Source organism: Oryctolagus cuniculus, chromosome 6, assembly GCF_964237555.1.
Source record: "Oryctolagus cuniculus chromosome 6, mOryCun1.1, whole genome shotgun sequence".
Lineage (NCBI taxonomy): Eukaryota > Metazoa > Chordata > Mammalia > Lagomorpha > Leporidae > Oryctolagus > Oryctolagus cuniculus.
In genome coordinates this window covers 79,707-92,377 of record NC_091437.1, presented here as the reverse complement: position 1 = coordinate 92,377, position 12,671 = coordinate 79,707, and the positions used below count along the sequence as shown (strand labels likewise).

General features: G+C 55.9%; 1 protein-coding gene across 4 annotated transcripts in view; it reads right to left on the bottom strand.

The window, feature by feature from the left end:
• The window catches only part of SNAP47 (synaptosome associated protein 47), an 86,377-nt gene that overhangs the window by 14,823 nt on the left and 58,883 nt on the right, over positions 1-12,671 (bottom strand). The window contains exon 5 of one of the 4 annotated variants that reach the window (XM_051840089.2): positions 454-11,727. The exons of 2 other annotated variants lie outside the window; for them this stretch is intronic. In XM_051840089.2, the coding sequence (XP_051696049.1) occupies positions 11,632-11,727 (96 nt within the window). In that variant the 3' untranslated portion in view covers positions 454-11,631. Of the gene's footprint in view, positions 1-453; positions 11,728-12,671 lie in introns of those variants that run through there. One more of the 4 variants, XM_051840087.2, reaches the window with a different exon arrangement.

Genomic DNA, 12,671 nt, shown 5'->3' with positions numbered 1-12,671 from the left:
CTTCCTGGTCTCCCATGCAGGTGCAGGGGCCCAAGCACTTGGGACATCCTCCACTGCCCTCCCTGGGCTATAGCAGAGAGCTGGACTGGAAGAGGAGCAACCAGGACTAGAACCCGGTGCCCATATGGGATGCCAGCACTGCAGGTGGAGGATTAACCAAGTAAGCCATGGCGCCGGGCCCCCAAAAAACCCTTTTAAAAAAAACAAGAATTGCTGGGCCACATGCAACACTGTGTTTAATGTTGAGGAAGCCTCTCAATAAGTTTGCACAGTGGCTGCAGATGCCACAGTCCCACCAGCAAAGCACAGGTCTCCAAGTTTTCGGTATCCTGGCCCCACTTGCTATTCTTTTTTGTTCTGGTTTCTGGTGGCCATCACAACGCTATGAAGTGATATCTCCCTGAAGTTTTGATTTTCATTTTGCTATGACTGGCGGTATTCAGTATCTTTTCATGTGCTTTTGGGTCATTTTATATCTTCCTGAGAGAAAGGTCAGTTCAAGTTCTTTGCCCATTTTTGAATCAGGCTGTTCAATTTCCATTGTTGTTGAGTCATAGGAATTCTTCCTGTATTGTGACACTGATCACTGGTGTCCTTTCATGTACACGAGTGCTTAGTGTTGATGAACTCTGGCAAATGATCTGGAATCCTTGGAAACTTGCCCTGCCTCACCTTGCAAGCTCACTCAGAACCCCACTCACTTGTGTTATCTGGCCTGCCCTCTCTCTGGCTCACAGCTGGGCCTGACACAAGCCCGCTCCAGGTAAGACGGGAATCTGCTTCAGGGCCCACCTTGGGTTGCTTCCCACACGAACAGCTCGTGCTGTCCTCAGCCAAGGGTCCTTCTTGCCCACACCTGGGCTGTGCTGTCCTGCAGGGACCCTTGGCAGAAGTCCCCCCTCACACACACACACACAGCCATGGTGCAAGCTGGGTCTCTTCCCAGCCAGCTTGGAGCTTAGTCCTGCCCCTGAAACTCCACCCAACTCTGCACTTCCTCCAGTGCTTGGGCTCAGGGATTCCTCGGAGCACACACAGTCCCCCTTGTGTCCAGAGCACTATGAGGGCTGGGCTCATCTTCAAGGCAGAGCACGAGCTCTCTGATGGTCAGGACCCAGGTTCCATATCCTCAGGTGCTGTGCAAGAACACTCCTGCCCTTGGCCCCCATATCCCATTTCCTCACAGCTTTCCTTGCCATAATCCCACCCAGCAGGGCAAGCCTTATCCAGAAGGGTTGGGTAAACTGTTAGCGGATAGGTACCTGTAAGGATAAGTCCATTGATGTCTCCATTTTGACAATGGCCACATCACTTCCAGACTATTCTAGAAAATTTCGTGCAAGCAAGATGCACTCCACCTTGAGGGTCAGGGTGGGAGTGTGCATGTTTTTTCGAGGAGGTGGGGTGGGGTGGCTGCACACCAGAGCAAAGGCAGGATCAGGCCAAACCCAGGCCTACCTGGGAAGAAGCCACTGACCGGCCAGGCCCAGGTGGCAGGCAGTTGTGGGGCCTGCAGTTGTGTAGCTGACAGACTACCTGTCATGGGCATGTGGGCCTGTGGGGAGCAACTCGGACTATACTGTTACTGGAATTAAGACTTATTCTATACATCTGCTCTCCCACAATATGGCGCTGGGAGAGGAGAAAACAGCTTCTACACAGCTGCCTCCAGTTCAACCAATAAACTGTAGGACCTGCTCCTGATTGGAGGAGAGCAGCGTACTTGGCGTGTGGGCAGCCGAGTTGGGATTGGTGAAGAGGACTATAAAGGAGGAGAGAGACAACATGCACGGGGGAACATCTAAAGGGAACATCTAAGAGGAACACCTGTGCAGCCCCCGAGAGAGCCGGCCGGTGGTGTGCCGCTCCCCTGCGGAAGTGGGGAAAGTGGCAGGGGGAGCCGCCCCTCCATGGAGGTGGAAGGGTCGGTAGCCAACCCGGGAAGAACCAGCAGCAAACCCGGGGAGGGCCGAGCAGACGAAAGAAGAGCGCAGGGTCCTGTGTCGTTCCTCCACGAAGAGGGGGAGCGACAGGGCCTTGCTCCTGAGAGGCACGTGCCCCGTGTCCAGTTTAGGGGCCAGCCAGATTGAATTCAGGCCCTTCCACCAGCCTCTTCACGTAGAATGGGCTCAGTGTCTTGGCTCCACCAGCCCCTGCCACCCCTGGATCATCTGTACTCTGCACCCCAGCAGGACCCCCCTCCAAAGTCTATCAAGGCCAGGCAGGGCCCTCCCTGTCCCCGAGAGAGAAGCCTGCTAAGGGGCACACGCTTGGCCTGGCAGTGGAAATGTCCATGTTTTCTGCTAAAGGCCTGGGTGCAGCCCCTGTCTCTGACCCCTGACTCCATCTTGCTTTTAAGCAGCCCAGAGGGCAGAAATGACAGCTCTAGTGACTGGGTTCCTGTCATCCATGAAGGGGACCTGGATTGAGTTCCCTTTTGAGCGTCTGGGAACCAAAACAGCAAATGAGCGCTCTCTATTCTCTCTCTGTGTGTTTTAAAAACACTTTTAAAAGGAGGAATAAAACCAGGATGAGGCTGCTGAAGGCTGTGTGTGGGAGGGGAGAGGACTATGTGCGGGCAACACGGGCAGGGCAGGAGGGCCCACCCACTCAGTGCAGTGCCCCCACCCCTAGGGGAGCATGGTGAGCCATTGTGAGACACCACACAACCATGCATTGCATAAAATGCAGCCCGCATAATGTACTGCACCATGTATTTTTTTTTTTTTTAAGATTTATCAGAGGCAGAGTTAGAGAGAGAGAGGGAGGGACAGAGAGATCTTCCATCCGATGGTTCCCTCCCCAAATGACCATGATGGCTGGAGCTGGGCCAATCCAAAGCCAGGAGCCAGGAGCTTCTTCCTGATCTCCTACGCGGGTACAGGGTCCCAAGGACTTGGGCCATCCTTCACTGCTTTCCCAGGCCATTAGCAGAGAGTTGGATTGGAAGTGGAGCAGCTGGGACTTGAACTGCCACCCATATGGGATGCTGGTGCTGCAGGTGGAGGCTTAATCTACTATGCCACAGCACTGGCCCTAGTGTATCACATATTATGCAATGAGCAATGTAATGGGTACCATGTGTTGTGTGATACTTAACATGCACTATGGACCATGGACCATGCAATATGCCCAGTGGCTGACTTCAGGGTGATAGGATGCCATGCATACATCCTACATGGTGTCCTCAACCCACTGTCCCTACAGCCTGATAGCAGCTTGGGCCGGCCCTGAAATGTCAGGCTCATTGGGGGTCTTGGGGCCCATGCGCCACAAAAGGAAATGGCTACTTTTAGCCCAAAGCCCCAAGTAGGGAGGAAAGGTCGTGCCAAGTCCCACTCCCAGTGGGAGGGAAGCTGGGAACATGGGGCCCAGGGCCTGTGCCAGGTGGCACAAATCACAGAGGCACCCTCAGGGGATGGCAGCCGGGGTCCTCAGGCCCATGGGGCCTGTCTTCCTCTACAGCCCCTGCCCTAGGGCTGCCCTGTGAGGTGGGAGGATGGCTTCCCCCACAGCAGGGGCCCAGCTTGGGATCCAGGCTTCCCTCCCACCCCAGAAGCACCGTGTTGTCTTCCCAGCAGTGCAGTTGGCCTCAGAAGGTTAGGTCCTCCGGGCTCCGGCCCCACATGTGAGGGCCTCATGAGGCCACTTGATTCTGGCTGCCCCTACCAGCTGAGGGCAGCAGGGGCTTCTTCTGGATGATTTGAAAGGTCCCAGCCTCTCAGCCCCGCAGCCATGCAGGACCTCATGTCTGCATTCCCTGGGGGAATGTTCCATGTCAGGTGCAGGATGGGCCTGGTGGCGTGAGGGGCTTGCAGAGGTTCCCCAGGTCCAAGGATCACCTGAAACTGACCTTGGGTTAGAGCCCTGTCCATCCAGAGACAGAAACAAAAAGCCCTGTCCCTGCCCAGCACATGGCTTCAATCAGACCCAGCCTGGCTGGGCCAGGCCAGGCAGCGGACCTCCTCACCTCCCAGGCCAGTGTGTCCAGCAAAGCACACGCCCAAATGCACACCAGCCCACCCAGCTTCACTGCCTGCCAGCTGTCTGCCTTTGAACTTGGGGAAAATGAAAGGCAGATGCCTGTGGGTGGAAATACACGGGGCTTGGTCCTCAAAGTAGACCCAGGCTGGGAGAGGGCAGGGCTGGCCACGCTGACTCTCATCAGCCCCTTTCCCTTGCCTGTTCACTGCGAGTGGCTCGGCTGAGCCTCCATCCATCCTGGGAGGCAGGCAGAGCTAGCAAGCCTGCGAAGGCACCCTCTGGCCCTCAGCTGACAGAGGGGCCCACAGAGGCCCTGGGGCTTGCCTGGTCTCCCAGGAGACCCTGGCTGCTTAGGGGAAAGTCACTGCACAGTGACAGTGGCCCCCACCCCAAACAGGGCTCCTGGACAAGCATCATAGAGAAGAGCCTGATCTGGCCAGGTGGCCACACAGACTGAGCTCTGGGCTGCCTTCCACGGAGCCCTGGGACAGAGGAACGCCCCGCCTTAGTGCTGGTTCCTCTGAGCAGGGTCAGCCAGAGGCCTCGGGAGGGGCCGCCCACCAGGCAGATCATTCCCAGGCAGCCCGGCATGCGTGGAATGTTCTCCAGCATCCGGCCCACACCCCAGACCAGGACAGCCTCAAGGTCACCTGCCACTCCCACCCCCCCACATCCCCAGTAGGGACACTGGCCCAGGGTGAGGCCTGCTCCTAGCTGTGCCTGGCTAAGACTAAGATTGCCTCTGGGGCTCTCCCAGGACAGGCAGTTCTGAGAAAGGGTGGAACACTGCACATCCAACATGTATGTGCAAGGAGAAATGCCCAACACCCCCCCCCCCACCACCACCAGGTGTTTTCTACAGGTAGATAGATACAAACCAACATACCCATAGAAATGCACATTAGAAACGGCAGTTATTGGCCCCATGATGATGAACCTTGTAATGAAGCAACCTTCTTTTTTTACTGTCATAGATTGAGCATAGCTAACCCAAAAATGTCCCAAAATCTGAAGTTCTGTGGGTATTAATAGGACACCGCAAGTGGAAAATTCCACATCTGACCTCATGTGATGGGTCACAGTCAAAATGCAGGTGCACTAAAAATCCAGAATAAAATTACCTTGTGGTTATGTCTCTAGGTATAAATGAGATTTAGATGAATTTTGTATTTAGATTTGGTCCCACCCCCAAGGTATCTCACTATGTATAATATTACAACCCCTCTCCAAAAAAAAAAAAAAAAAAAAAAAAATCCAAAAATCACACTGTGACCCTGCACACTTCAGAGAAGGGATACTCAGGCTGTGTACACAGTGCTTCAGTGATGCATTCTTGCACATCCAACCCATATTTCTGTATGATGGAATTTCTCCACGTAGACTGGCTGGCGTGCAGCTCAGCACAGCTTCAGATGGGAAGATCCTGTCCAACTGCCCTAAAAGGAGGCTTTGCTAACTTAAATGTCTACCAGTGTGCCTAGGAGTTTTCCAGAAGAAAGCAGAAGAGTTGCTTTCCAACACTGGAGAGTATGGCATGTTTTTACATCTATTATTTTTTATTTAAAAATTTTTATTTTTATGTACTTGAAAGGCAGAGAAACAGCAACAGGCAGGCAGAGATCTCCCATCTGCTGGTTCATTCCCCACCAAACGTCCACAACACTGGGGTTGGGCCAGGGCAAAGCCGGGACCCAGGAACTCCATCCAGGTTTCCCACATGGATGGCAAGGACCCAAGTCCTTGAGCCAACAACTGCTACCTCCCAAGGTGGCATTAGCAGGAAGCTGGAATCATGAGCAGAGCCAGGACTTGAATCCATAGTTGTTCTCCTATTTTTTAAGAGATAGCCATTCCAGTTCAAGAGTCAACTTGCTGCGGCGTAGCAGGTAAAGCTGCTGTCTACAGTGCCAGCATACCATACGGGCACCAGTTCAAGAGCCGGTTGCTCCACTTCCGATCCAACTCTCTGCTATGGCCTGGGTGTAGGCAGCCTTTGGACAAGTCAAGGCCAAGGAAGGATGTTGGTCAAAAACATTCTGTGGAAACCGGCTGATGTTGCAGGAGAGCAGATAAGCCGCTTGCATGTGCTGATGTCTGTGGACCTTCTGTGCTTCCTTAATGTGCCGCTGGAATAAACGAGCCTTGATCAGCTCTTTGTCTTGGCTCCATTCTCTGCGCCCTTGTCCCTCTTTTCATTCTCACTCCCTCCTTCAGGTTCTGTTCGACCGGTGCAGCAGGCCTGCACACCTGGGAAAACAGTTGGCACAAGTCCTTGGGCTCCTGTACCAGTGTGGGAGACCCAGAGGAAGCTCCAGGCTCCTGGCTTTGGATCAGCGCAGCTCCAGCCATTGCGGCCATCTTGGGAGTGAACCAGCGGATGGAGGACCTCTCTCTCTCTCTGCCTCTGCCTTTCAAATAAATAACCAAATCTATAAAAAAGTTATACAGAGAGCCGGCGCCATGGCTCAATAGGCTAATCCTCCACCTGCGGCGCTGGCACACTGGGTTCTAGTCTCGGTCAGGGCGCCGGATTCTGTCCCAGTTGCCCCTCTTCCAGGCCAGCTCTCTGCTGTGGCCAGGGAGTGCAGTGGAGGATGGCCCAAGTACTTGGGCCCTGCACCCCATGGGAGACCAGGAGAAGCACCTGGCTCCTGCCTTCGGATCAGCGTGGTGCGCCAGCCGCAGCGCGCTGGCCACAGTGGCCGTTGGAGGGTGAGCCAATGGCAAAGGAAGACCTTTCTGTCTCTCTCTCACTGTCCACTCTGCCTGTCAAAAAAGAAAAAAATAAAATAAAATAAAAAGTTATACAGAGAGAGGAAAGGAAAAGAGAGAGAGGTCTTCCATCCATTGGTTCACTCTCCAACTGGCAGTTGCTGGAGGTGTGCTGATCCAAAGCCAGGAACCAGGCACCTCCTCTGGGTCTCCCATGTGGGTGCAGGGGCCCAAGGACTTGGGTAAATTCTATTGCTTTCCCAGGCCATAGCAGAGAGCTGGGTCAGAAGTGTAGCAGCCAGGTCTCGAACCGGTGCCCATATGGGATGCTGGCACTGCAGGCGGTGGCTTTACCCGCTATGCCATAGCACCGGCCCCTAACTAAATCTGAAAAAAAACCAAAAAACAAAAAACAAACAAAAAAACAAACAAAAAACAAAAAAACCTTGCACCGCTTGCACCTGTCATTGGGCAGTTGCCAGCCAGGAATAATTTTGACATTTTAAACATGTTAGGGGGAAAAATCACAAGAAGACTACCACCACATGTGAAAATTACATAAAATTCAAGTATCAGCATTCACAGAAATCTCTGGGTCACGCTCTCCTCACTCATTCACCTATCAGCTGACGCCTGCTGTCCTGTGACAGCGGCAGAAGTGAACAGGGACTATAGGAATGCACAGGTGCAGCTCCTCTGGCCCATTAGAGGAAAGTTGTGGTGAACACAGATCAGCCGGTCAAAATAGGGGCAATTCACTGTTACTTGTGAGGCTGAGCATTGGGTCAGGCTGATCAGGAAAAGAGAGTGGGAGAAATGAAGCTCTCACCAGCCTGGTGCTGTTAGAAGCAGCACAATGGGAGGATGCGCAGACACAGGAAGAGGTCAGAGGGTCAGTGAGGACTTCTTGATCCATCGCCCTCCTGCGTCCCCGGGACTGGAGCACAGGTGTTTGACCAAGCTGCTGTCTCCAGAGTCATTCCTGCCTTGTCATACCTGGTTCCTCCTCCAGATCCGAGTCATCCCCAGCTCCCAGCGCAGCCTCAGTCTCCCTCTCACCCTGCTGTGACCCAGCCCTAGCCCCTCCCATGGACTCTCAGCCCAACCAGAAGCCAAGCTGACTTCTAAAGGGTCCTTACCCAGCCCTCACCAAACACACAGATGCTCAGCCCACTCCTTCTTCTGTGTGTGAGGGTGCCCTGGTGTCCAGCCCCAGCTGATCCTCCTCCAGCCAGTCACAGGGTCATGAAGACATGGGGCACTGTTCTAAGCCATAGGGTGCTGGGGCAGAAGGAGACAGATTTCAAGATGGCAGTGCCAATGCAGCCGTGGTGGGAGTCCATCAGGTGACCTGGATGTGCCTGGATCCTCCACTGCAGGTGCACAAAGTGGCTCCTGGAGTTGAGTTCTCTGTGCCACCGCGGTGAGAGTTTCCACAAACAGCCTACGCTGCTGGGCCTGAGTCACTCTCACTGTGTGAAGCCCCACCATGGCCACAGCTCAGGACTGGGACTCCCTGGTCTCCTCCTGACCCCTCACTGTTGACTGAGGAGTCCCCAGCTCAGGCCTTGTTGAAGACAGTGGGACACAGGCAGGCAGAGTCCTCCTGGGCCACGCTGGTCCCGCCACAGTGGTGTCCCTAGGGGAGGGCCCTGAATGGGTTCTGTTGCTGCTGCTGTGTGTGCTGGGCCTGTGTCCCTGACTGCAGGGTGAAGAGTCACAGCAGACTTTCCCTGGGGAAGTCATGTGTTCCTGCAGAGGCATTCCCCACGCCCCAGCACACGGCACAGCTGGTTCTGATTACAGCGGGACTCAGGCCCTGCTCTGCTAAGTGAACTTGTCAGGCAAATAAGGAAACCTGATCCTGGCCCCCTCATCCCACATGTGAGCCCCCAGGAGGGGGCCCCAGGGTGGGGTCTCCTGGGAAGTGGAGCAGGGATGTGGCTTCCAGCCTTCTTCCCCACATGACTTGTTCTGGGACTGCTGGCTTGGGTTCTGGCCTTGGTAGGAGTAGGGGCTGCTTGTCTCTGTCTCTGAGTGCAAAAGAGCGCCTGATCCCAGCACAGCAGAGCTCTAAGGGATGCCAGGAGACTCCTCCCAGCCCCCAGCTCCTCAAGATCCAGCTTCTCTGGGTCATACGGGGTCCTAGCAAGGAGAGATCCCCAGCTCAGGTGAGATCCTGGCAGACTAACTGGTCCCTGGAGCAGGAGGCCCCACCAGGAAGAATGAGGACCCTGCACCCATGCATGCCTGGACTCCCACCCTGCCTGCCCCCTCTCTACGCCCCAGCAGGACATTAGCACCCTACTCATAGAGGTTAAGGGGACACAAGTGGGACCCAGTCTTGGGCAGGTTGGTTCTGTTGCCTGCTGGCCCCGAGTCACACCACACACACTCACCTGGCAAGGAGCAGCTGCTGGGAATCATAAGCCAGTTCAGGACCCCAGCACCCACACGGCCCTGGGGACCAGGCTGGCTGAGGGAGGCACCCCACAACACAGCTGGGAATGGAAGATGCCACTGAGTCTCCTTGGAACCAAGAATGACCTGCACCCATACCAGGAAGCGAGGCCCCTGGGCCGGCCCCACAGGAATTGAAGGTGCAGGGTCCCAGAACTCCTACTTGACTCCTTGCGGAGGGTCCACTCGGCTGAAGGCCCCTCATCAGGAACACCTGGCTGACGGGAGGCGCCCGTTGGTGCGGGATCTGTCCCCAGGTGAGTGGCTGCTGCTCCTGCGAGGGCCGGGGGTGCCCTGCCCCCTCCTGGACTCTCCCTTGGGGCCATAAAACCCGCTTGCGTGGGTTGCTGCCCTGGATGTACCAGGACCGCCTCAGAGACATTCCAGACCATTTCGTGGAGCACCAATTGGTCATTCCCTGCCCCCACTGGGCTTCCCCGACTCTTAGCACAGGCTAGGCCTCCGCTGGGGCCCCTCCCTCGACACCTGAGCACAGCTCTCCCGCCCGCGCCCACAAGCCCTGGGCCATGGCTCAGCATATTCATCCCTTCTCCTCACAGGTAACCCTAACCTCTCCTCCTCGGCCTGGAAGCCCTTGTCGCCGCTGGATCCCTCTACCCAGGCAAAGCCCGCCGCTCAGGTCCGCACCTGAGTCTCGCCTCTACCCGCCCACGGCCACCGAAGCCTGCCCCGCCTACGCCCGCCCAGGTCTGCCAGTAGCTCTGTGACCCGGGCCCTGCCGCGGCGCCCGGCCCCCGTGTGAGGTCCGAGGCCAAGGTCCCGGCTGCCCCGCCCTGCGCTCCGCCCCACGCCGCGCGCACCCTGCGGCCAGCGGCGCCGGAGGGGAGGGGCCTGGTTCTTAAGGGACTGAGGACCTCGTGGAGAGAGGAAGCTGGGAGGCGGCGGCGGCTGCGGCGGCGGCGGAGGCAGCGGCATCCGTGTGTCCGAGCAGGCGCTTCTTCGGAGCCTGTAGGGTGATCACTTGTTTGTCCAGGCTGCGCTCCGAGGCGGCCTAGAGTGCGCGTCATGCTTTCTGGAGAGCCTGCAGTGTGGTCATGGTCAGCACACCCCCCTCGCCCCGGGGACCGGACACGCGCGCCTGCCCGGCCCTGGTGACGCCTCGGCGCGGGTGTCGGCCGAAAACCTCAGCCACCCAGGCCCCCTCACCCAGGCTCCCAGGGACAAAGGGTTCTCAGGTTCTAAGTCAGAAGCCACTCTGGGTGGTGCATTAACCTCCAGCTGCCCAGTCTGCCCGCCCATCCCCCCCACCCGCCCCCGCGGGGGGTCCCCCTGTCCTGCTTGGCTATCAGAGCGACTGTTGTGACAAAGCAGGCTGTGTTCAAGGAATCCCTGCTCCATCCTCATTGCTCCCCAACCCAGATACTGTGGAGTCAACAGGCTACAGCTTCATGCCTTGCCCCACGGAACCTTCTGGAAGCCCGTGTGTGCAGCACATTGCTCCCCCAGCTCCCCGCATTCTGGGCCCAGGGCGTCCTCTCTCCCCTCCAGGGGACTCTGGAGCCCCAGGGCCAGGGAACGTGAGCTCAGCGGCCAGGGCCCTTGTGGTGAACCGTGCAAAAGCGCAGCTTTGAGCCCCCGTATTCAGTTCGCCGCCAAAGCAGAGGACATCGTTGGCAGGCGCCTCAACCCTCTAGCTCCAGAACGTGCAAATCTGAGGCATCCCAGCGCGGGGGGAGGGGCACAGACAGACTGAGGTCCCGCCCCTCAGGGGGTCTCCATCTCTCCTGGGACTTCTGAGCCCATCAAGCAAGGCACACCTATGACCAGTGAGCAATGTATTAAGTCCCCTCTCAGACCAGCCCCCATGCACCCTGTCTCTGTCACTGACTTCACTGCGGTAAGCACGAGGCACCACAATATAAACCATTAAATTAAAAACACGTGGTGCCTGTGGAACAAATCCACCCAGCCTCCTTCCTTGGAATGAAGCAGAGGAAGAAGCCCTCCCATCTCTGGGACGTGTGTGGCTGCTGGCCACAGCTCCCTGGCCTACTGAGTTCGTGGCCTGGCCACCACCCTGCACTCACCCTGCCAGGGAGCTCACAGCTGGAGGCACCCGTGGCGGCGACAGAGTGCTGGTCAGGCTGGAGGACAGCAAGGGCTACTCTCCCTCAAACACACGGAGATGGAGAAGGAGGGACACCTCCAAGACTGCCAGCTCCGAGAAGCTCCTGGGCCAGGAGTGACCTTGAGGGGGTTCAGCATATTCCCTTCAGCCTCTACAGCCATCAGAAAGGGGCAGACGGGGCAGGTGTGGCACATGCGCCACAGATGACACTGCTGGTGGGAGGGGATCTGCAGAAAGGCATCCACAGGAGTGACCCCTGGTCTGAGCTGCATCACTCACACACACGTTTCAGATGCAGGAACACAGACAGGAGGTGACTTTCTGAGCATTGCAGGCAGCGCAGCAGAACTGGTGCTGAGGGATGAAGCCTGACCCACGCAGGAGACCTACCAGGTTTTGAGAATGTTGTATTCAGCAGAACAGTGCCAGCTTAGGCTGAAATGTACAGAGACAAGACAAAGTGCCAAAGGGATGTTGGGTTCCTGAAATTCAAAATGAGAGGTGAGGGCCAGACCACGACTTCCTAGATAAAGATAGAGAGCAGGGCAGATTCTATGACACCCCCAGATTCCCAGTCCAAGATGAGCTGACCTCTCCCTAGATAGAGAGCAGGGCAGATTCTATGACACTCCCAGATTCCCAGTCCAAGATGAGCTGACCTCTCCCTAAGAAGGGGTGAGTACGGGGCCCTGCACTGTGGTGTAGTGGGTAAGGCTGCATCCCATATGGATGCCAGTTTGAGTCCCAGCTGCACCTCTTCTGATCCAGCTCTCTGCTTATAGCCTGCCTGGGAGAGCAGTAGAGGATGGCCCCAGTGCTTGGGCCCCTGCATCCACATGGGAGACCTGCAGGAAGCTCCTGGCTACTGGCTTTGGTCTGGCCCAGTCCTGGCTGTTGCAGGCATCTGGGGAATGAACCAACAGATGGAAGATGTATCTCCTTCTTTCTCTGTAACTCTGCCTTTGAGAGAAATAAATCTTAAAAATAAAGGGGGAGTGGGATGAGCAAGTTGGTGGGCCTGAGCAGACCACAGTTAGTAGTCTTTGCAGTTCTCGGACTTCATTTTGTGGTCTGTTTTCAAGGCATGAAGTGTTTGCTGGGATTAATTGTATTCAAGGAGGATCTATGTCTTTCAGAAAGGATATGTACTCAAGCCAACATACATTCCGTGCCTTTCTTTCATCTTGTCCAGCCATCCTCCTCCTCCTATCTTTCCTTGAATTCAAAAGAAAATTATGAAATAGTTCAAACATACAAAAAGAGAAAATGACAAAGAACAGTCATGTTCCATCATGCCTAATCTTGCCATACATGCTTCCAATTCTACTCGGGAAATAAAACCCTATAGCTGCAGTTATGTCCCCTGTGTATTCCTGTCTTTGCTCTGCCATAACCGTGTCCTGGAGTTGCATGATTTCATACTTGA